Source organism: Parasteatoda tepidariorum, chromosome 1, assembly GCF_043381705.1.
Source record: "Parasteatoda tepidariorum isolate YZ-2023 chromosome 1, CAS_Ptep_4.0, whole genome shotgun sequence".
NCBI classification, from domain to species: Eukaryota; Metazoa; Arthropoda; class Arachnida; order Araneae; family Theridiidae; genus Parasteatoda; species Parasteatoda tepidariorum.
In genome coordinates this window covers 61,720,554-61,742,054 of record NC_092204.1, presented here as the reverse complement: position 1 = coordinate 61,742,054, position 21,501 = coordinate 61,720,554, and the positions used below count along the sequence as shown (strand labels likewise).

General features: G+C 28.3%; 1 protein-coding gene across 1 annotated transcript in view; it reads right to left on the bottom strand.

Annotated features, from left to right (window-relative positions):
- LOC107452658 (U4/U6.U5 tri-snRNP-associated protein 1) overlaps positions 1 to 21,501 on the bottom strand; it is a 39,547-nt gene that overhangs the window by 14,086 nt on the left and 3,960 nt on the right. Inside the window, exons 2-19 of the mRNA XM_016069204.4 lie at positions 20,692 to 20,731; positions 20,546 to 20,601; positions 16,654 to 16,684; positions 14,792 to 14,844; positions 14,471 to 14,501; positions 13,684 to 13,739; positions 13,498 to 13,528; positions 13,325 to 13,380; positions 11,863 to 11,905; positions 10,794 to 10,849; positions 10,533 to 10,680; positions 9,644 to 9,749; positions 9,144 to 9,218; positions 8,253 to 8,349; positions 6,408 to 6,547; positions 6,187 to 6,259; positions 6,021 to 6,100; positions 5,036 to 5,095 (exon numbers count right to left, since the gene is read on the bottom strand). Coding sequence (XP_015924690.1) covers positions 5,036 to 5,095; positions 6,021 to 6,100; positions 6,187 to 6,259; positions 6,408 to 6,547; positions 8,253 to 8,349; positions 9,144 to 9,218; positions 9,644 to 9,749; positions 10,533 to 10,680; positions 10,794 to 10,849; positions 11,863 to 11,905; positions 13,325 to 13,380; positions 13,498 to 13,528; positions 13,684 to 13,739; positions 14,471 to 14,501; positions 14,792 to 14,844; positions 16,654 to 16,684; positions 20,546 to 20,601; positions 20,692 to 20,731 — 1,232 coding nt within the window. The remainder of the gene's footprint in view (positions 1 to 5,035; positions 5,096 to 6,020; positions 6,101 to 6,186; positions 6,260 to 6,407; positions 6,548 to 8,252; positions 8,350 to 9,143; positions 9,219 to 9,643; positions 9,750 to 10,532; positions 10,681 to 10,793; positions 10,850 to 11,862; positions 11,906 to 13,324; positions 13,381 to 13,497; positions 13,529 to 13,683; positions 13,740 to 14,470; positions 14,502 to 14,791; positions 14,845 to 16,653; positions 16,685 to 20,545; positions 20,602 to 20,691; positions 20,732 to 21,501) is intronic.

Below are 21,501 nucleotides of genomic sequence, written 5' to 3'. Positions count from 1 at the left end.
TTTACTATTACTTTCTACTTAAAAATATAGTAATTTATTGACAATTATAGTAATTTATAACCTGACAGTTCAAGCATTTTAAGCTCAAATATGCACAACTGACAAAAGTATTCAGATGTACAGTTGATCAGAGATACAATGCCCAACTTAACAGGTTTAAAACTATTCAGCATTTACAGAACAGCATATTTATTTTAATACACAAATTGAAACTTCCATTAAGCCATGGGCTTCACTGGTGAGAGAAACGGTGGGTATGTCTCCGCCTCAATAATAAGAAATTTAAAAAAAGTCCTCCCTCATATTTTCAAATAAATTGGAATTTCATGAATAATCATTGATTTAAATTTAGCTTTAAAAACAAGCAAAAAAAAATTATTTTGCAGATAACTTAGCAAATGGACGAAATTGAGATAGAAAACATTTTGAGAACTAATGTAACAGTGCATTTTTGTTTAGTTTCCCTCAAAAATTAAATATCTGAGATGCCCATGTATGAAACTTACAAATTTTTTGCTTTGTTTGTTTGAAATTTTGAGCCAATATTATTCTAATTGCACTGCACCATCTCTGACAGATGATTTTGGCTTTAAGAGTGGTCTTACTCTAGTCATAACTAGGGTTGCAAGTTTGTCGCGGGAAAAAAAAGACATAAATTCGCGAGTGATTCGCGCAAAAGTTTTAAAAATTCGCGAAATTTTCGCGGATAACATATGCACTGATATTTACACCGAAAATCAATTTAAAAATAATAAAAAACAAAAAAGTTACAAATTTTATTTTTAAGCAATATTGATGCCGTTACTTAAATGTACAGAATTTTGGAACAAAATATTATACATGGTTAGGTTATTCTCGCTAATGTTTCTCCTTTCATCACTCAATACATTTTTGTATTTTGAAAAAGATCGTTCAGCATCCACGCTATTAGTTGGTACTGACAAACATCGAATTGCCACTTTAGACAGTTTTGGATAGCGCTCCATCTTCGACAAGCATTTCCACATGCCTTTCTGTACCTATTGAAATAATCACTGTAAATATATGTACCTTCTTACTACTAGGAATTTCCTGTGAAAGAGTCAATTTTACTTCTTCTTTTGTTTTCCTTTATCTTTTATATTCTAGTTGACTGTTAGGAAAGGGAGGCATTGGTGTCAATCAGTCAACAAAAAGACCAACCTTTTTGTGACCATCAGTCTTCAATCAACTTTTCAGTCCTACTAATTCCAGCAATGAAATTCAATACCCCAAATAATTTGTTAACTACAAAAGTCTTGTGGTTGCCCCCCCCCCTTTACATGGTGAGTGCTATAAGATGGGGGCTCATACAGTGAGAGGACTGTCCCTCTGGTCAATGGAGGGGGAGATAAGAATTGATAGATTTATGAAGAATTAGAATGTAGAAAATCTTATCTTTCAGTTTGTTCATGGTATTCAATTTCAATACAAAAGCGAGGAGCTTGTATAGAGCCTAACCCAATTCTAATGTCATTTTGCTAGATACTTTTGTGAATGCTTTGAAAAAATATAATCAATTTTTAAACTTCAGAAAAATAATAACTACAAATATATTTTTATTGATAAGATAAAACAGAAAAAAATAACTTCAAATTGTGAATAATTTTCATTTAAATCGCGCAAATTGAATAACTTTCGTTCAAATCGTGCAATTTTAAAAAAATTCGCGAATTTTTGAAAAAAACTTGAAAATTCGCGGAAACGGTCGCGAAAATTCGCGCCGCGACAAACTTGCAACCCTAGTCATAACTAATTTCCCAGATTTTCTAAAGTAAAGTTTGAAAATAAAAATGTTCAAAAAGTTTTGAAAATTTTTATAACTTAAATTAACACAAATATATTTGTATATACTATTTATGTATATTTTTATTATTGAAATTTATGTATATATGCAGAAAAAATGCTAAACCAATAGTGTTGATTTTTCAAACTAAAATTGTTAATTATTTTATGCCTAAAATTTCAATTACATTATTAATTTTATTAAAGGCTTTAGATTGATAGATAGGAATTTGTTTTAAAAATGTTTTAAGATGTTAAGAAATATGAAATTATTAATTAATTAAGATAACACTTATTACAAGAAAATAAACTAAAGTGTTCTTGCGTAAGCTTTCAACCAAATAATTTGTGACATAAAAGCGCCAAATAATATAGTGATACACTAGAAATAAAATTATTTGTAATGTCATATTTATTTCAATGAATATGACAAACATAAGAGCTAAATGCTGATGGTTCAAGAAAACTTCCCCAGCAAATTTCCTTGAGAAATCCAGGTTTTCTTGTGTTATTTTCAAATTCCCCAAATGCATCTGGCCAAATGATTCCTCAGAGTTTAATAATATTGTTGTCAAGAGTGTAGCATGGTTAAATTATATATTTGTCTGGTGTATATTTTGCAGTTCAGGAAGAGATCACATGCAATACAATTAGCCCTAAAAACTTTATTTTGGGACAACAAACACGAAAGAGCATTGGAATGAAAGACGGAATCTTACAAACAGCAGTTAAGTATTAAATTTAAGTACTGCGTTTTAATAAAGATGGAAAAAAAGCATATTGAATATAATGAGCAGTAGTGTCATTGGCTTTCGATTAATGTCTACACCAAAGTGAAATTGTATCATGTAGGTACCTTAAGAGTAAGGAAAAATTAAAGTATCTTTGAAACCCTAAAAAGTTCACTTTTAAAATTTAATAAAATTCAAATGTGTGCTAAATCCTTAAATTATTGCAATATAATTTATTTCATATTAACCTTTACTTAAAAGAGAAAACATTTTAATATTATAAATCATATTATAGGAGTAGTCTTCTAAATTACATTCAAGTATAAGGTTATAATATGACATTTCAGTAGGGTTACATAAAGATCGAGATTGTAATGTTACAGCCTTTAGATAAGGAATTTTAGAGCTGCAATATCTTTATAAGAAAAGAATACTTTACACAGATATTAATCTAAAATATAAATTTTGTTAAAGCTATTTATTTTGTAATAACACAGAAACAATTTCCTGCAGTAATATTAAAATGTATCCAAAAGCCTTAGTCTTTAAGTAAATTAATTTGGAGGTCTAATTTGATAAAGTTTGGTCAATTATAAATTAAGTTATAGGGCTTCAAGCAATCATGATTCAAAAATGGCTGCTCAGATGATCCCAAATGACGTGTTTTAAAATATAACATAGAAATGTTACAGTAAAAAGGATTAAATACTAAACCTTAGCTTAACAATAGGTGACACTAAGAGATAGAATTTTATTTAATTTATAAAGTTTTATCAATATAAAAATCAGAATAGAATTGTAAATTTTTGAAGACACTGCACAGAAGTGAGTTAGTGAAGCAAGATAATCAAACTTCACGATAATGATGATTAAAATTTGCAGCATTTCGAGTATCTCAGTTCAAATAATTAACCATAATTAGCAAGTTAATATCTTTATCTTTTATAAATTTTAATTATATACATCATTGAATTTGTATCTATTTGAAAAAGAAAAGAAAAAAGAAGGAAAAAAAAAATACGTCAAAAATTTTAAATTCGGAAAGATTATTTTTCTGTAAGTAGTAAAACTAGGTAGTAAATAAAAATGAACAAGTTCATAAAGCAGACAGTAGTATCAGCTCCATACAGAAGCAGAGCAGAATAAAACCAAATGATTTCTGCACACATAGCTATTGGGATTAAATAATTTCTGCGACACTGTAATATTATTGAAAAACAAAATTTTCAGAACAAATATTTATGTGTTACAAAAACACTATTTATAACATGAGTACAATAACATTATCAAAAAATGAACAGAGATGTCTTAGCCAGTCCAAAACAAAGAATAAAAAGAAAAATAGCTGGAAATATTAATCAATGAGAAGTTAAAGAAGTCAGTCAAGGTCTTAATGATGTAGAAGATGAGAACTATGAAGGGTTGATTAAGTAGCAGAAAAGCCACTAACATGAAATAAAATGAAAAAATTAGAATTTTTCTTCTCCCCTATATGTTTGCGTATCTGTTTTGTTAAGTGGTAAATTTGTACTTATGTGTAAAATATTGTAATTTTCAATGAACAATATATATGAACATTTCTTAATTAACAAATACTTTATTAGTTGAACCTTACTATGTCCAGAGTTCTCCTTAGGAATAAAGGTCAGGGCGGTTCCTCACAGAAAAGGGTACTTTGAGTGTTGAAAGGGCATTCACTTAACAATGTAAATATTTATCAAATTGCATAATATTATGTAATAACTGAATGTGAACCTCAACAATTTTTAAATTATCTTATATTATTTTATATATATATTTTGAAATGTAGTTCTTACACATTATCAAAACCAGAGAAAAATTCATAGTTTATAAAAAATAATTAAAGGGATGCTAAAAGACGAACCCTTAGCATAAATTTCTTTTTGACAAATCATTTAAAAGCTTAATCATTAATCATTTAAAAGCTTAATTCAAACTGAAAATTATGAACAAAATAAACATTAAAAGGTGTATTTTTTTTTTAAAAAAGAGGTATTTATAAAAAATAATTTTAGAATTTAAAATCACTTAAATTCATTCAAAAAAGAGAAACTTATAAAAATTAAACCAGCAGAGAATTATCCTAACATATTAAATATTTGAAATAGTTATCAGAATTAAATACAGATAATTTTATCAGTGTGTATTTATTAAACAGTTTCTTAGTTTTTTAAAATGGAATATGAGTAAAAAAGCAGTGTTTTTAAGGCATGGCGGCTTATTTTTCCAAAAAGGGCACATTTACAGGGATCAAAGGGCAGATAGGGCAAGCCTCCCTTCTAAAAACACTTAGGGAGAACATTGTTATGTCACCACTACAGACAAAATAGCTGAAATAGTATTATTTCACAAAAAATAACAAAAGTTTTAAAAAAAAAATTAAATTTTATTCCCAATGCCCACCTGTGTTAACATTTCATCAATTAGGCATTCACAGGGCAGATATAAAAGTTAAAATAAATTTGCTCAAAAATACATACCATGTCTTCAGGAGTATAATATTCATTGGCAATTTTCATATCTGGCATTTCAAGAGACATCTATTAAAAAAAATAAAAATTAATATCTAAACATACTCTAAAGGGAAAATATATTACTTAACACAAAATTAAAAAGTGTGTATGTAATCAACTAATTTACTTTCGTTAAATTTGTATGGAAGGAATTAGATCAGGCTAATGTATATAACTGTTCTGTAATGTTTTCCATGGTACTAAAATGCATAAACAAATACTTTATTAATTTTTCTAATCAATAAAACAAAGTTCAATGTATTTAAAACTAAACTCAGTGGCGCGACAGCCCACAGAGTGCCAAAGCCTACTATGCCCATCTCAGTTTTCTTGACCTTGGGCTCTGGGTTGTAGGAGCAGATCCTGATGGGTGGTCACTCGAACGTGGAACCCCATAGTGTTTAGCTCCCCAAACACGCTTGGAACTCATTTTATGGACCCACAGAAGGGATTAAAAGCTGAGTCAACCTTGCCCAGACCAGGATATTCAATGTATTTAATTGTATAAAAAGTCTGAATATATAATCATAACCCTGATCATAAAAGTTTTAAAAAAATGCTTTGAATTTAAAATTTAATTATCACATTTTCCTGTGCAACAATCAATACAGTAAGTTGGTGAGAAGTATCTTTCCCTTCACAGAAGGATGGACCCCACTTAAACCTTTATTTAAATGATAAAAGTTTTACTATATGAGTGGTAAAACATGAATTAACAAAGAGATTGTCATGCAAGAAGTTCACAAAACCTGAATTTAAGTCATTGATATAGGTTTAACGGATTTTGATTAAAAAATTCAAATAGTTCGTAATTATTATAAACTTCCGAAAATTATTTATTTACAAATTAATTTCACGTAGAATAACATAAGACTATGTGAAAAAATCATAACATGACTAATGTTCAAAATGTATTTTTTTTAAATCTAAAATAAGAACAAAAAAAAGTTACTTCATTTTGCTGCTTCAGCTTCATTCTAATGAGTTCAAGCTCTTGTTCTTTACTGACAAAAGAACTATTATTCATAGTTCCTGAAAAGAAAAACAGTTTGTGGTTAGTTCATAATTAAAAATTAATTTTGATTAAGAATAGTAAGGGCTTTCTGCCATATATTCACCTATTTTAAAGCTCTTCTTCTTTTCCCCTTCAATCTCTTCATCATACTTAGATAAAAGATTTTTCTTCTTTAGCTAGGAAAAAATCATTACAATAACATTAATATTGATTAAATGCAAATTTGGTATGAAATAAAAGTTTCTGTCCTGATTTTAATTAAATTGATAATATTTTAAAGTCCTAATGTATTAAGTTTTCTTTAGAAAGAAGGGAAGAACATACTATTCCAAATTCATCAAATTCAGGTTCTTCATAAGGTCTATAGTCTGGCTTTTTCTTCTTATTTTCCACATTTTTAGCATATTTTTCACTGTCTATAATGTTTACATTTTCCAATACATCATCTTCTTCTTCAAGAACTCCTAAAATTAATTAAGAATTATAAATATAAAATAATTAAAAAAGATTTCAAAAGCATATTTAAAAAAAAAGCTATTACAAAGCTATTGATAAAAGTTAATAAAATAAAATATAGCCGTAATAAAACATTGCAAAATCTAATGGCAAGAGCTTGCTCTTTTTATTTTATAACCATCGTTGAACAGCAGACCCAATTTTGAGTTTACGACTATTAATGTTCAACTCTGTAGCCTTGTAATTTTGAAATCAATCCAGAAGACAAAGGAGCTCCTGGATCAAGTATTGGGAGAAATTTGCCTTCTTGGAAGACTTTTTTAAGGAACTAACCAGCATTCATGTAACATGGAAAAGAAAACCTCCCACAGTTAGTCCAATGGCAAGGGGACTCTAAACTAATATCCGCCTAACCCTGAGTTTATTTTACGTCAGCACTGTGGTGGGTGAGAGCGGAGTACCAAACGAAGAACTTGTTTTATTTCAATTTATAATCATTGTTGAACAGGCAAAATTTGAGTTTATGACTACCAATGTTCAACTCCATAACCTTGTAATTTTGAATCTAATCCAGAAGACAAGGGAACTCCTGGATCAAGTATAGGGAGAAACTTGCCATCGTGGAGCACTTTTTGATACAAGTAACCTGCATTTGCGTTATATGGAGAGGAAGACCATCCACGGTTAGCCTGACAGCAAGAAGATTCTAACCAAAGTTCCGCCTACCACTGAAAATATTTTACGTCAGCTGTGGTCGGTGCGAACCGGGTGAGGAATTCGAACTTGGGTCACCTCATTGTGGGGCGAGCTCTCTATCCCGATAGCCACCACGCCCCTGGAAGAACTTAAATTATTTTTATTTATAACCGTTGTTGAACAACCGACCCAATTTTTGGGTTAAAGGGTTTACGACTACTAGCGTTCAACACCATAACCTTGTAATTTTGAACCTAATCCAGAAGACAGGGGAACTTCTTGATCAAGTATTGGGAGAAATTTGCTTTTGTGGAGGACTTTTTGATGGAACTAACCTGCATTTGCGTTACATGAACGGGACGAAAGTCTCCCATGGTTAGCCTGATGGCAAGGGGACTCCAGTCCACAATCCGTCTACCACTCCGGATAATTAACATGAGCACTGTGGTCAGTGCAAGCCATATACGTAATTCGTATTGACCAGCCATTGCTGGGATTTGAACCCGGTTCACCTCATTGGAAGGCGAACGCTCTATCCCCTGAGCCATTACGGCTCAATGAAAGAACTTATTGGCAAATTTTTTAGTTTTTAATCTTCCTACTCTTTTTCCTATAATAGCAGCTTTGAATTTGATAAACAATACTGGTTTTGAGACAGCCAAATTATCTCTGATGTTATTAAAATAAAGTTACATAAAAAAATCTTATTATATTTATTTTTTTGCTTAAGCACAAATACAATTCATGAACTTCAAAAATTAAATTATTTTGATTGTGAAGTAGAACAGCCAACTTATCTCCGATTCTGTGATGTTATTAAAATATAGTTACATAAATATTTTTTTAACCAAGTAAAAATACAAAATACTGGTATTTGTGGTGTTATTAAAGTAGGCACTAATTCAAAAAACAACTTTTTAATAAAAAAAAAATATTTAACAACACAGGTCACAATTTATTAAATTTTTCAGAACATATTAAAGATTATGCATGATGAGAAATGAATCTCAATACTACCTTTATCTTTCAATGTGAGGATTACATCACGACCTTCTTGAAATGAGGTTATAGAATGACCTATAGTGAGACCTTTCAAATTTTGTGCTGAGTACACCTAAAAGAGTTTATTTTTAAAGTTAAAAAAATCAGTTAATAGTTTTCACAGGGATAATTTGTGGGCCCAACTCAAAAATCCTGAAAATTTCTTGAGTAAAATCATTCAAAAAATTAATTTCTTTATAAATTTAAATCATTGAAATTTTCAAAACATGATATTCTAAATGAATTATATGTAGCATAATTTATATGAATAATTATGTGTAAGTTTACTTTTATCTCTAATCACATTTATTATTCTACCACAAAAAATATTTACAAATGAAAGAGATGCTAAGTATAAATTCCAGTTCTAATATTTTTAAATAAAATATACAAGAATTTTTATATATAAATGTGATCGATGATTTCCGGAAACTTCTGAACTTTTGATTTCCGGAAACTTACGGATCGCGGTTAGCGAAAAATCCGGAATTTTTCCAGAGCACAATCACCCCTGTTTACATAAAAGTGAAATTCAATGTAATAATGAAATTCAATGAAGTAATTTCAATGTACTGTTATAAAATATCAAGAAAGTAATTATTTAAATTATATATTTATTTCCTTAAGTAATTCAGGCACCGTGTAATTTGCCAATTATCTAACAGTTTTTGAAATTTGACAGGTAAAATAGCTATAATCAGTTTTTGAGGCTTGTTAATAGGCATGAACTATATTTTGACAAAAATCCAACATAAAAAGGTTAAGAAATGGTCAATCAAACGTCAGTTAAAACAATTCTCAATAACAAAATCAATAAGGCAACAGATAAAATACTAGAAAACATATTCTTAAATTAATCGAACATACCTCCTTCTTATCGAATTCTTCTTCTACAAGAGCACCAACTCCAAATTCTTTATCCATTTCTTCTAAAAGTTTAGCCTAAAAAGTTTTCAAGTCATTTAAAACAGTTTAAGAATATTGTTTATGTACTGATGATAAATTTTTCTTATTTATTTCTAACAAAATTTGTCTTTGATTAATAGAATTATTTCAATTTAACAGACTTACTGCAAACCTTAGCCATCAGTTTACAAAAAAGGGCAAGATTATTTAAGCATAAAATAAGGCAAATTAGCTTCTAAACAGCATGTAAGCATAAAATTTTTAAAATTTACTATCATGGACAGTTAGTTCAACAGGATTTAAGGTACAAAAAAAATTCTGTCAGCAAAAAGGTGAGGAAAAAAGGAAGAAATTCGTCATTTTTTAGTATTTCAGCTAAATTCAAATTATCTCTTTCAGGGTCTATGAATTTATTAAAGTTTTTCATTAAGTTTTAAAACTGAAAATATCTAAAATCATACCCTTTTTTCTGCAGCCTTTTTCTCTTGCAATAATTTCTGGTGTTTTATAACCCATGAAGCAGCAGATTCATCTTCTGAATCTGTATCAGCAATTCCTTTTGTATTCCTGAAAATTAAGAATTTTATAATTAGAGCTAATTAATTAAAAATTAACTTTAAGTCATCACTAATTTAGTTTGCAGAATATCATTGAAACAAGAAAACAAACATTGTCTTCGTCATCATGTGCTGGAATTCCTATGCATTGAGAGAAATGAGAGCCCTTATATTGGTGTACCAATACAGTGTTATGACTTACCAATTAAGCTATAAAATTAATATTTTTCATGCTTTGTGTGGGAAAAAAAAAACAAAATTTACATTTGTAATTCTGCATCCTATATTATGCTACATAGTATCAATGTATTATGTGAGATTCTTTTCAACCAATTGTTGATAGAAAATAAATTAATGAAATGAAATCGAATTGGCCATTCTATACAGAAAAAAAATCAATACTAGGAACTTTAAGACAATTTTTCTTTCACTTCTCAAAATTTAGATTACTTATTTTAAATCCTTAACAATATTTTTCAGTAAAAAGAAATACCATTGAAGTTTTCTTCTTATTATTAATCCTGAACATAATGTTTATGATTTATACAATGTTTGTTTATGAACTTTTCTTATTATTAGTCCTGGCCATCATTAGCTACACTATTAGAAGCTTTGTTATAAAAAAAAGTAGTTTTCTAAAAAAAAAAAAAAGAGAAAAAAAATGTTTTGTACTCATATTTTTTAGAAAGTTAGGAAAATATAAGGCCAGGCTCATTGCTCACAGAATATTGAACTTTTCCTAGACGTGTGCAAAATTTTAAACTTGAGACTAAGAAAAAGTGGGTAATGTTACCTTAATTTACTCTCAATTTTCCTTTTCTCTTTTGTGACTTTTAATTTTTCACGCAGTGCTTCAGATTTTTTCTTTTCACTGATATTTTCAGTTTTGACAAAAATTTCAGCAGCAGGCTTCGAAATTTCTTTATCGCCGTCTTCAAGGCCTACAAAAAAAACGATTATGTAATAAATAATTTTGGAAATAAAATAAAAAGAATAAATAACAAATAATTCGACCTATTGAACTTAATAAATGAACAAATTAATTAGAACTTACCAGGAATATCATTACCAACTTCAAGTGGCTTTAATCCTAACTTTGCTCGCAGCTTGCTACAAAAAAAATAATAATAATTATAATAATAATAATAACACAAAAGCTTTTAATCTAAGTTTAAAAATTAAGCTAAATATTTAACAAAAAATTGATTTAAAAAAGCAGGCTTTGAAAAGTTAATCAATACTTTGGGATATACAGTATGTTAATTCATCAATAACTTACGTTTCAGGGTAGGTAAGATTAGATCTATAAGTTTATTAAAAGAAATCGATATTTCATAATCAAATCAATCGTCTGACTTTATTACGGGTGTATAAGTCAATATCCTGATTTTCATAAAATTTTAGGGCTTTGAAAAGTTTACTAATACTTTGGGATATACAGTATGTTCATTCACCAATAACTTACTTTTGAGGGTAGGTAAGATTAGATCTATAAGTTTATTAGAAGAAATAATGTTAAAAATTATATGGCAGAAAGTATCAATTTTACCAGAAGAAACTTTACCTGCTTAAGCGTTGATTTTTGGAAGATAAAACATTGGGAAACAAGAATTAGAAGAAATAACAAAAAAATTTACAACTAAATTAAGAACCACTACTAGTGCCTTAATAAAAGATTAATTTACAATAGTATATCATGTTACAGCTTGACATTTGAGTAAAATTGATTTTTAACCAAAAGTCAGGACGTTTGATTTCTTAAGTGTTTCTTATGTTTACAAGGCAAAAAGTAAATGTAAGCAAATTCTGTTTCTTTCCAAATAATAAATTGTGTGGGGTGAAAAATTAGTAAAAAGCTGAGATTCAGATTAAAAGTTGTCTCAATATCCAATAAACATTTTCAAATATTTTGAATGACAACACATGGGATAGACATTTGTCACCTATTAATAAATAAACCTTCGGGTTACGGCCACCATATCTTGAGGCTATCATGGTCTTTCTTGTTTTGTTTTTCACTTTTATTTTTTTGTTGGCATCTTCAACAGTAAATGTTGAATAAAACCAAACTCTTTGATATGTACAACAAAAATATGAAGTATGAAAATTGAGATGCAACTTACTTAGTGTCAGATATGCTCAATGATAGCTGGGGTTCGCTCCGCTCTATAAAAGAAAAAAAAAAACGTTTATAGATAAATTAGTCTAACATTTAAATTGAACATAAATCATTAAATTAACTTGTCTATGCCCCAACCCTATAAAATGGTCCATATATGAAAAACACCAATAGGGAAAAAGTGGTAGTTTATACTTGTTTACACCAAGTGGATGTTTCGTTCTGTTAGTTACCACTTTAATTTTTAAAAAGGGCTATGCTTCGACTTTTTATTTAAAAATAAATATTTATATCATTGACATAATAAGGTTGATAGAATTACTTTGTTTTTGCAAAATAAATACTAGTAATGAAACATATCAGGTACGACTTTTTTTCTTTTTTGTGAAAAAGAAATGTCCTAATAAAAGGACGTGAGGCACAGAGAGGTTATGTATATGTTTCATAGCCTTTTGTAAAATCCAGTTCACTTTTACAATCACAGTCATTATATGTTATTACATATTTCTATATGCAAAAATATAACATAAAAAAGTCTTAACAGTTTTAATTAGAATACACAGTTGAGCCTCTTTTTAACAGCATTCTTCTTAATGATAGTCCTTACTGAAGATGATAGGTTGTAATACTGGCTTGCTCATAATAAAAAAATCTCTATTTAATGGATGCTGAAAGGCGAAATTTTTTAGCAAATAAGAAATTTCTTTCAACTTAGTGAGATAAAAGATGTTTGGTTGCAATAGGGTTGGAAAAAAATATGGAAGGGGTTTGGTTAAAAGAGTTCTTTAACTACATTGAAGAAATTTTAACAACTAATTTAAGATATATATGTAATTACCGAAAACCGCGTTAATGAAAATGAAGAAAGCGACATTGAAAATGAAATGATACATAAGTCTCCACTAACTTACTAAACAGATTTAACTATTGCTATTGACTACAGCATTCAATAAGTAGGATTTTTCCTTTCAAAAGAGCAAAGTTTCTTATTAATTACTTTTAAAAGAATTCTGTTTAAGAACACCCTACTTAAAGACAATTTTACATGGTCCCTTTAAAGCTATTAATGAGAGCAAATCATATTATTGTGTCAATAAGTAGGTTCTTTATTAATAAGGTTAAGTAGGTTCCTTATTAATAATTAAAAATAAATACTTACAATCAAAAAAATAATTATCACAAATAGCTTGCTACAATTTTTGACATTTTGTAATTCCATAGATAATGAGAAAAAGGTTTGACCTAGTTTACAATTAAAAAAAAAAAAAAAAAAAAANAAAAAAAAAAAAAAAAAAAAAAAAAAAAAAAAAAAAAAAAGCAATCCTACATATAGAAGGCAGTATTATGACCTTCCTTCTCCACATAATAAATTAGTCACTTCCATGATATTAAATAGAAAAAAGGCTTATAGGTGAAAAAATTCTCTAAAATTTACAAAAGTAAAGGAATCTTTAAACAATTCTTACCTGGAATATCCTCAGAAGTATCTAAAGGTTTTAGGCCTAGTTGAGCTCTCAAGCGGCTATAAAAAAGTAAAAATCAGAATAACAATAACAAGCATATTAATGCAAAATTAAAAAAAAAAAAAAAAAAAAAACTTNAAAAAAAAAAAAAAAAAACTAATTGATATACTACATACTTAGCTTCAATGATATCAGGATCAAGAGATGCTAAAAATAAATAAAAAAAATATTTTATTACTTGTAACCATAAATAAAAAACAACAAATAAAATTTCTATTTTAAATAATTTTTTTAAAAATTTTTGATCAAACATGTATAATATACAGTGGGAAAATGTCAACAAAAAAATTAATAAAACATACCAGAAGAATGATTGGCTTCTTCGGATTTAATAAGACCTAATTTAGCTCGGAGTTTACTGAAAGACAAAAGTATGTTATTATTTGTTACAATGAGTATATTATTATGAAATACAATCGATAATGGCACTAAGATTAATTTTTTTTCACTAGATTTATACTTTATTTTTATAAATAGTGGTCTCATATTTTTGGGGACAATATCTCATTCCTGAGCTAAGTCTGAATTAAGCAATTCACATTTTCTTGTAAATTTTTGGACATTAGATTCATTGAATATAAACAATATATTTTGCCAATTTTGTATAAAATAAAATAAATTATATCTGTTCATACATGCTTTAAATTATAAAAAAAAACCTTTTTTATAGTTTAATCATAAAATTAATATAAGGTTCATTCCGACATCAAATTCAATATTTCGGTCTTATCTATTTATTGCCTACTTCATGAATAGTGGAAGTTCAAATTCTTGAAGGAATTTTGATGACATTTCCTAAATGGACGATTCCACGGTTAAGTCAACTAAGTAACCAATATATCAAAACAAATATCTTAAGTGAACAAGCCATCATTTAAAAAGTAAGAAGCTAAACATTACATTAACTTTGAACTCACTTTCTATGGGTTGTAAAATGAAAGGCAAAATTATTTGAAAAGCTTTACTTCATTAAACGAATACCATAGTAGTTAAAAGATTAATAAGAATTCAATTGCAGCAAAGTTTTCTAATTATTCAAAAAAAGAAAAAAAAAACATTTACTTATAATTAAAAATATGGAATACTCACTTAGCTTCAAGCACATCCTCTTCATCATAAGCTGTAATAACAAATGAAGAACAAAATTAAAATTATGAATACAAAAATAAAAATATGAATTTGCCTTGAGTATATAAAACAACACACTCAAGACAAATTGATTAAAAATTTCCAATAAAAAAAAAGTTATTTAATATATTTCTCAGAAACAAATAACAGTTTTAGACAAAATCATTTTGAAATTAATACAACACTTACAACAATAAAAATACTATTAACTGAAAGTAAATAGTGTCATAATACAAATTATAATGAAACAATACTCAGAATAAAATTAAAAATACAACAAACCTTTTTGTGCAACTGTATCTTTAGGCTTAAACCCAAGCTTGGCTCGTAACATACTGGAAAAAAAAAAGAGAAAGAAAAACTTTTACTCATTAAAATAAAAAATTTATTGGAAGACAGCACTATTTTATAATTTTAATACATTAGAACATCTTTTTAAAAGTATAAAGCTAAAATTCAAAATAATTCGAAACATAAGTTTTTGGCATTGAAACAATCTTGAATTAGATAGAATATTAAAATTTTAAATACTGTTATCTCAAAACAATGGTTTTCATAATCACAGTCACAATAAATTTGTGCATCAGTTTTACACAAATTTGCTTCTAATTTAATTTTATGCTTTAGGTTTTATTTCAAGTTTTGATGAAAGCATAAATTTATAATTTAATTAATCAACAGTGAAAATGGAAACTATACCATTAAAATACACTATGTTAAAATTATAAGCAAATAAGATAAAAATTCAAATAAGAGTCAAGACCTTTGCAAATAAGAGTCAAGACCTTTGAATGAATATAAGAAACAGCTTTTAGGTCATTTAAAGTTTACAACTAATTACTTATTTCCTTTCATAGTTGGCAAGTTTTTGTTGCAAGTTGTGATGTTGGCAAGTTTTTGGCATGACGTCAAAAAAGTTATGTCAAAAACCTCTTGGTTAAAAACCCAGAATTTTGGTGTCATAGTATTTTCATTTTATTTCAACTAATTAAAATTTAAATGAAAAGTGTATCTTAAATCACTAAAAAAAATTATAAAAAATAATTGGCAAGATTATTGGTAAAAATATGATAAGGTATTTTTCCAATGTGCTAGTACAAATAAAATAAACATGAAATTTACAAGAAAAATTGTTTATATTAATAGGTTTTATTTCCTTATACATATTCAGTAATCAATTTTATAAATTAAAAATTTTTTCATGCATTATATTCTAAAAATTCTGATTATATAAGGAAAAAATAGGGCTGCAAAGTATCTAGCCCTAGAATTCTTTAGTAAACCTTTAATAATTTATAATTGGTAGTTTATTAAGACAATTATATACATGCACAGTGAGAAAAAAAATGGACCACCTTGACTAACTTTTAATCTAATGATTGGATCTTCACCTTCTAGAACTCAATCTTAATAATCCAAGATGTGACTTCGAATACGCTAATTAATTAGTGGAGACAATATTTTAAGTTACAAAACCAGACACAAAAACATACTCTCTCTGTGAATAAAAATACTCTTTTTTTACGATTTCAGAACACCAAAATATAGGGGGCATTTGCAATTTAGGAAATATGGTTCCATTAGTTTGGCCAGAACAGTGGTTCAAAGTTTCGGTCCCTTAATGTCATTTTTTTTTTTTTTTTTACATATTTCGTCGTATCTCAAGAACTTTCTAAGCCAATTTAAACTTTGGACTCTCTTCTGATCCAAATCCATAGAAAAGAGCGCAGGTATATTCAGAGAAAAATATATTTTTGCGTCTGATTTTCTAAATATCATCAACTACTAATTTATTAGCTTATTTGAGGTCACTGTCTCAAAGCATTAAAATCGAGTTCTAGAAAGTGAAGATCATTAGATCTAAAGGTATTCAGGATGGTCCGTTAATGTTTTGCACACTGTATATAATAACCAAATCAGAAATTGTTAAGAAAATTTATTGTTTGCTGTACTATAACATAAGAAAAAAGTAGGTTTTTCAAGGTTTAAAAAAAAAAAAAAATGCCATATCTTTCTAAATTTTAGGAGTTTCAGTACATTTTTAAAATTTTGTATTGTTATCTTCTTTTAAATAAAAGCAAACAATATTTTTAAATAAAAACCAGTTTAAAAACTTTTGAAATATAATTAAGTACTTTGCTTACCTTGCTTTCTTTTCTAATTTATTCAAAGACACTGGAATAAAATAAAATATAGGCACAATTAATATAGATACATAAATGTATGCAAAATCGAACAACTTTATTGCAAGTTTTGCTTTAATGAAAAATATGGCATAATGAAATAATTTTTCATAAATGTGTAACTTAATGATCAGCTTAGTGAAAAACTTACATTGTTACAAGCATAAACTTTGATTAAATAAAGAAATTTTGAAAAAAATCTGTAAAATTTATTTTTCTGAATTTGTCAGAAAAAGTATAATGAATATTTCAAAAAGTATAATGAATAATACATTCATGAATATTTCTTCCCCTTCAAAATACCTCTAAAAAACTGCTTGAAAAATTTAATCAGTAGTTTATAGCAGGGCTTCTTAAACTTTTTTATATAGCGACCCCCTTCAAGCTTAGGAAATTTTAAACGACCCCCTCCTCCATATAATGAAATATATATTAACCGTAGATGTAGATGTAATATCGCACTATTTTACAATGTAAATAAAATAAGGATTAAAGAATATGTACCCATTCATTTCACATATATATAATTGGAAACGTTGACGGGATATCGGTCGTAATAAAACACAATAAATAGAATGACATAAAACTATATATATATTTACTCAATAGAAAAAATAAACTTTTGTAACAATTTTTTTATAAGAAAACATAAAACTATATCTATATATTCAATAGAAAAAAATAAACTTTTGTAACAATTTTTTTAATAAAAATATATTATTAACATCAAACAATATTAATGTGACGGATGTGATTGTTTATTTTTACACAAATAATTAAATCTAGGCTCAATTTGAGTTAGTGCAGATCGTAATAAATTTTCAACGTTTATTAAAGTTGAACGGTATTTTGATTTTATGTAAGTTAATGTGGAAAAGGCTGATTCACATAAATATGTTGTACAAAATGGCAGTAATTTGTTCATTGCCGTTTCCGATAGTAGGGGATATTCTGATTTTATTTCTATCCAAAATTCATGCACAGGCACTTGAGAAAATCTAAGTCGCAAGGTAGTATCACTTGTTAATTCGGCAAATTCTTCTTGTGCTTTTAAGTTTAAAAAATTAATTTCTTCCATTTCAATTGAAAATAGATTGCAAATCCATTGTTGTGTATCGATATCATTGGGAAAATACCTATGCATGTAAACTTCCATATCCTTCAAATGATTAACTATAATTTTTGTTATAGGAGTATCTTTTTTTGAAATATTGTTACTAATTATATACTCGTCAGTAAATGGAAACATTTCGAGCGATCCACTTTCCACTCTGTTCTTCCATATAAGAATTTTTTTAACAAAGGCCTCAAGTTTATTTTTTAACATAAACATATTAACGCAGACTCCCTGCATTGATAAATTCATATCATTGATTTTATCAAAAATATCTGCCAAATAGCATAGCTTGAGAAGCCATAAATTATCTTGAAAATAATCGGCCAAATTAGAATTTTGCTCTGTTAGAAATATAAGAACTTCATCTTTTAAAGTTAATAATCGTTTCAAACTTCGACCTCTTGATAGCCACCTAACTTCAGCATGTAGCAATAAACTTGTATAATCCGAATCCATATCAATGCACAAATTTTTAAACAATCGACTATTAAGTGCTCGACTTTTAATAAAGTTAATGATTTTGACTGCATCAAAAAACACAGTGTTTAATTCTGGTGCAATTTTTTTAACAACAAGTGCCTCTCGGTGAATCATACAATGTGTAAATGTAATATGATCATTTCCAGCTTTAACAAATGCTGTAAAACCAAGATCTTGTCCGGTCATTGCTGCAGCACCGTCCGTGCACACACCAACACAATTTTTCCAATTTAATCCTTCTTTTTCAAAAAACTCATTTACTTTTTTATATATATCTTTTCCACGAGTATGACCTTCCAGAGGACGACAAAACAGTATATCTTCATGAATGCTTCCCTCATAAATATATCTTACAAAAAGTAACAACTGTGCCATTTTTGAAATGTCTGTCGACTCGTCCAGTTGTATTGCAAACTTTGAGCTGTCTTTAAGCCTCATAAGAAGCTGTTGAAATTGATCATTGCTAATGTCTGAAATTCTTTTGGACACAGTGTCATTTGATAATGGAATTTTACTAATTTCAGCAGCATACTGTTTTCCATGAACAATTTCAGACATTCTTATAGCTGCAGGTAGTAAAAGTTGCTCTCCAATAGTAAAAGGCTTTTTCGTTTTTGCTATCAAATACGAAACTTCATACGATGCCAATAGATATTTATCATTCAAAGTAACATACTTCTCCAAAGTGTTCTTTTCTTTATTTGATGTTTGCAAAAGACGCTCAAAATATTCTATTGGCTTTTTTGATAACGTTGCATGTTTAGTATTCAAATGTCGTTGCAGTTTTGACGGTTTCATGCTTTCTGCAGCCAAAACTTCTTTGCAAATTAAGCACACTGGTTGTTCTTCATTGTTGTGAGAAGAGCATGTGAAGCCATACTGCAAATATGATTCGTCATATTTTCTTTTTTTGGTTTTGCTAGAAGTCGGATTTGAAGCACTGCAACTTGGTTGTGACGGCGTGGCAGACTTATTAGTTGGAATTTTAATTAGCCATTTATCCATGATGGTCAAATAATAATAAATAATTAAACAAAATGTAGTTGAACTTTAACGTAATAATTAAAAACACCAATTGAAAATTACACAGTAAATACACACATGTCACTACGAAGACAAACCTGAGTCCAAACTGAAGTACAAACAGAAAAATAACTACACTCGAATCTTTACCAGTGCAATGACAACAAATTACGATCAGATCAACCCCAACGCATGGCGTGTTCAAAGTGTGCAGCGCACAAAAGGCACCGTATCACAAAGACGCCGAAAAAGAAGCTTCCATTTAAGTTTTTTTATTATTCTTTTATAAAAATAATCTGCCGATTCGCCTAGCCTAGCTTGATTATGCTTCCGTATTGTATGTGTAAGCTGTAAGGCGACGCGGCGTCTGGGTACTTATAATCACTAAGTTATCTTGCAAACACTGACGCCGGCGGCCAGACATCAATGCCGAACGTTCAGTTGAAAATCGAGGAGCGCGTTGTATTTATTATTTTAAATGCTACTTCCATATTTTCATTTATAGGCCCTACATAACAGTTTTGCATTGCCACTTTTTTCAAAAAATAGTTATAATAAAACTACAATAGTATTTTGTATGATTTTTATTTGAATTTATATTTGTACGTAGTGTGTATACTAATTTTAAAATTTTATTTATAATGATTGAAAAGTATCAGATCTTTGCGACCCCCTTTCAGTAGTCTCGCGACCTCCCTGGGGGTCGCGACCCACAGTTTAAGAAGCCCTGGTTTATAGGACCATTTACATAACCCAATTCTTCATTTTCTTAAGTCAATACAATAAAGTTAATTTAAATAAAAATATTTTTTTTTTACAGAGAATGACTAATGATCAAAATTATGATGAAATATGGTATATTGTGACAAAAACCAGCATACCTTTATATTGATTGCTGGTCCACTGATAATTTATTTTGTAGTGGTCTGAGTTAAATTTTAGCCATCATTAATTTAAAGACCTGGATAAGAAATAAAAATAACAATGTGAGGACCATGGTCCTTTATCTGTCTTGTAATAAATCACCATGAAATATCCTTTTCTATAAATTTCTCCTTTTACTTTTAAATTTATCCATTTATTTTAGAGATTTGTATTACTTTAAATAGAGACCTACTTTTAGTGAAAAAATGATGCAGAAATTGGGAAGTCCTGAGTGCTAAGGACTCATAATTTCCTAAGTCTAGTCGAATCACTGATAACATTAGGTTTTAAAAAGTAATTAATACTCACCAGATTTTTCTTTACCAACATCTAAAGGCTTCTGCCCTAACTTAGATCTCCCTTTACTAAAATATTAAAAAATTAAATAATAAGAAAAAATATACAAAAAGTAACATAAAGTAATAATCTATTTACAATAAAATAAAGGAACATACTTTGCTTCACGCATACTCAAAGATTGTCGATCAGAATAATCTAAAAAGAAAAATAATATTTTTTTTTTAATTGAAATAAATTAACAAAAAACACTGCCTTTTATAAGGACAGTTTAGGGGCCGTTCAAAAAGTACGTACATCCCGAAGGGGGGGAGGGGATTTGCTATTATGTACGGTTTTGTACGATGGGGAGGGGGGGAGGTATTATACAAAGTACGTACTTTATAAACATACACCGAATTTAAATTTGACTTTATCCTACACCCTCCTTAAGTAAATATTTAATTTTATTTAAAACATAATTATTTTAATTTTTATGAAAAAGGGGGGTAGACTAATAAAATGTACGTACTCTAAGGGGGGGGAGTAAGACCTTATGTACGGTAATGTACGAAGGGGGGGAGGGGTTTAAAATTTCGCCATTTTTGTGTACGTACTTTTTGAACGGCCCCTTACACACAATTTTGTGACAGTTGTTTTATCCCTCAATCTGGTTTTTACCTACCTTCTTGCTGGACTCAAAGCCTCTATGCTTTCCTACTGTTTATCTGGTAAACTAGCTTGGTGGAATTTATCAGCATTATTATTGTATAATTAGCATAAAGAGCAAACTATAGAGAGAAGAGCATGATGCTCTTCCTCATATTTGAGTGGTTTGTCTGTATTCTTTTTCAGCAAATTTTTAATTATAAATCATGTAACTTAGATGTTTGAAACAGAAAGAAAAATTAACAGAATTATATTTTCAACAATCAAAAAGTTCATACACATTTTTCTTTAAATTTCATTTGTAAAAATAATATATATAT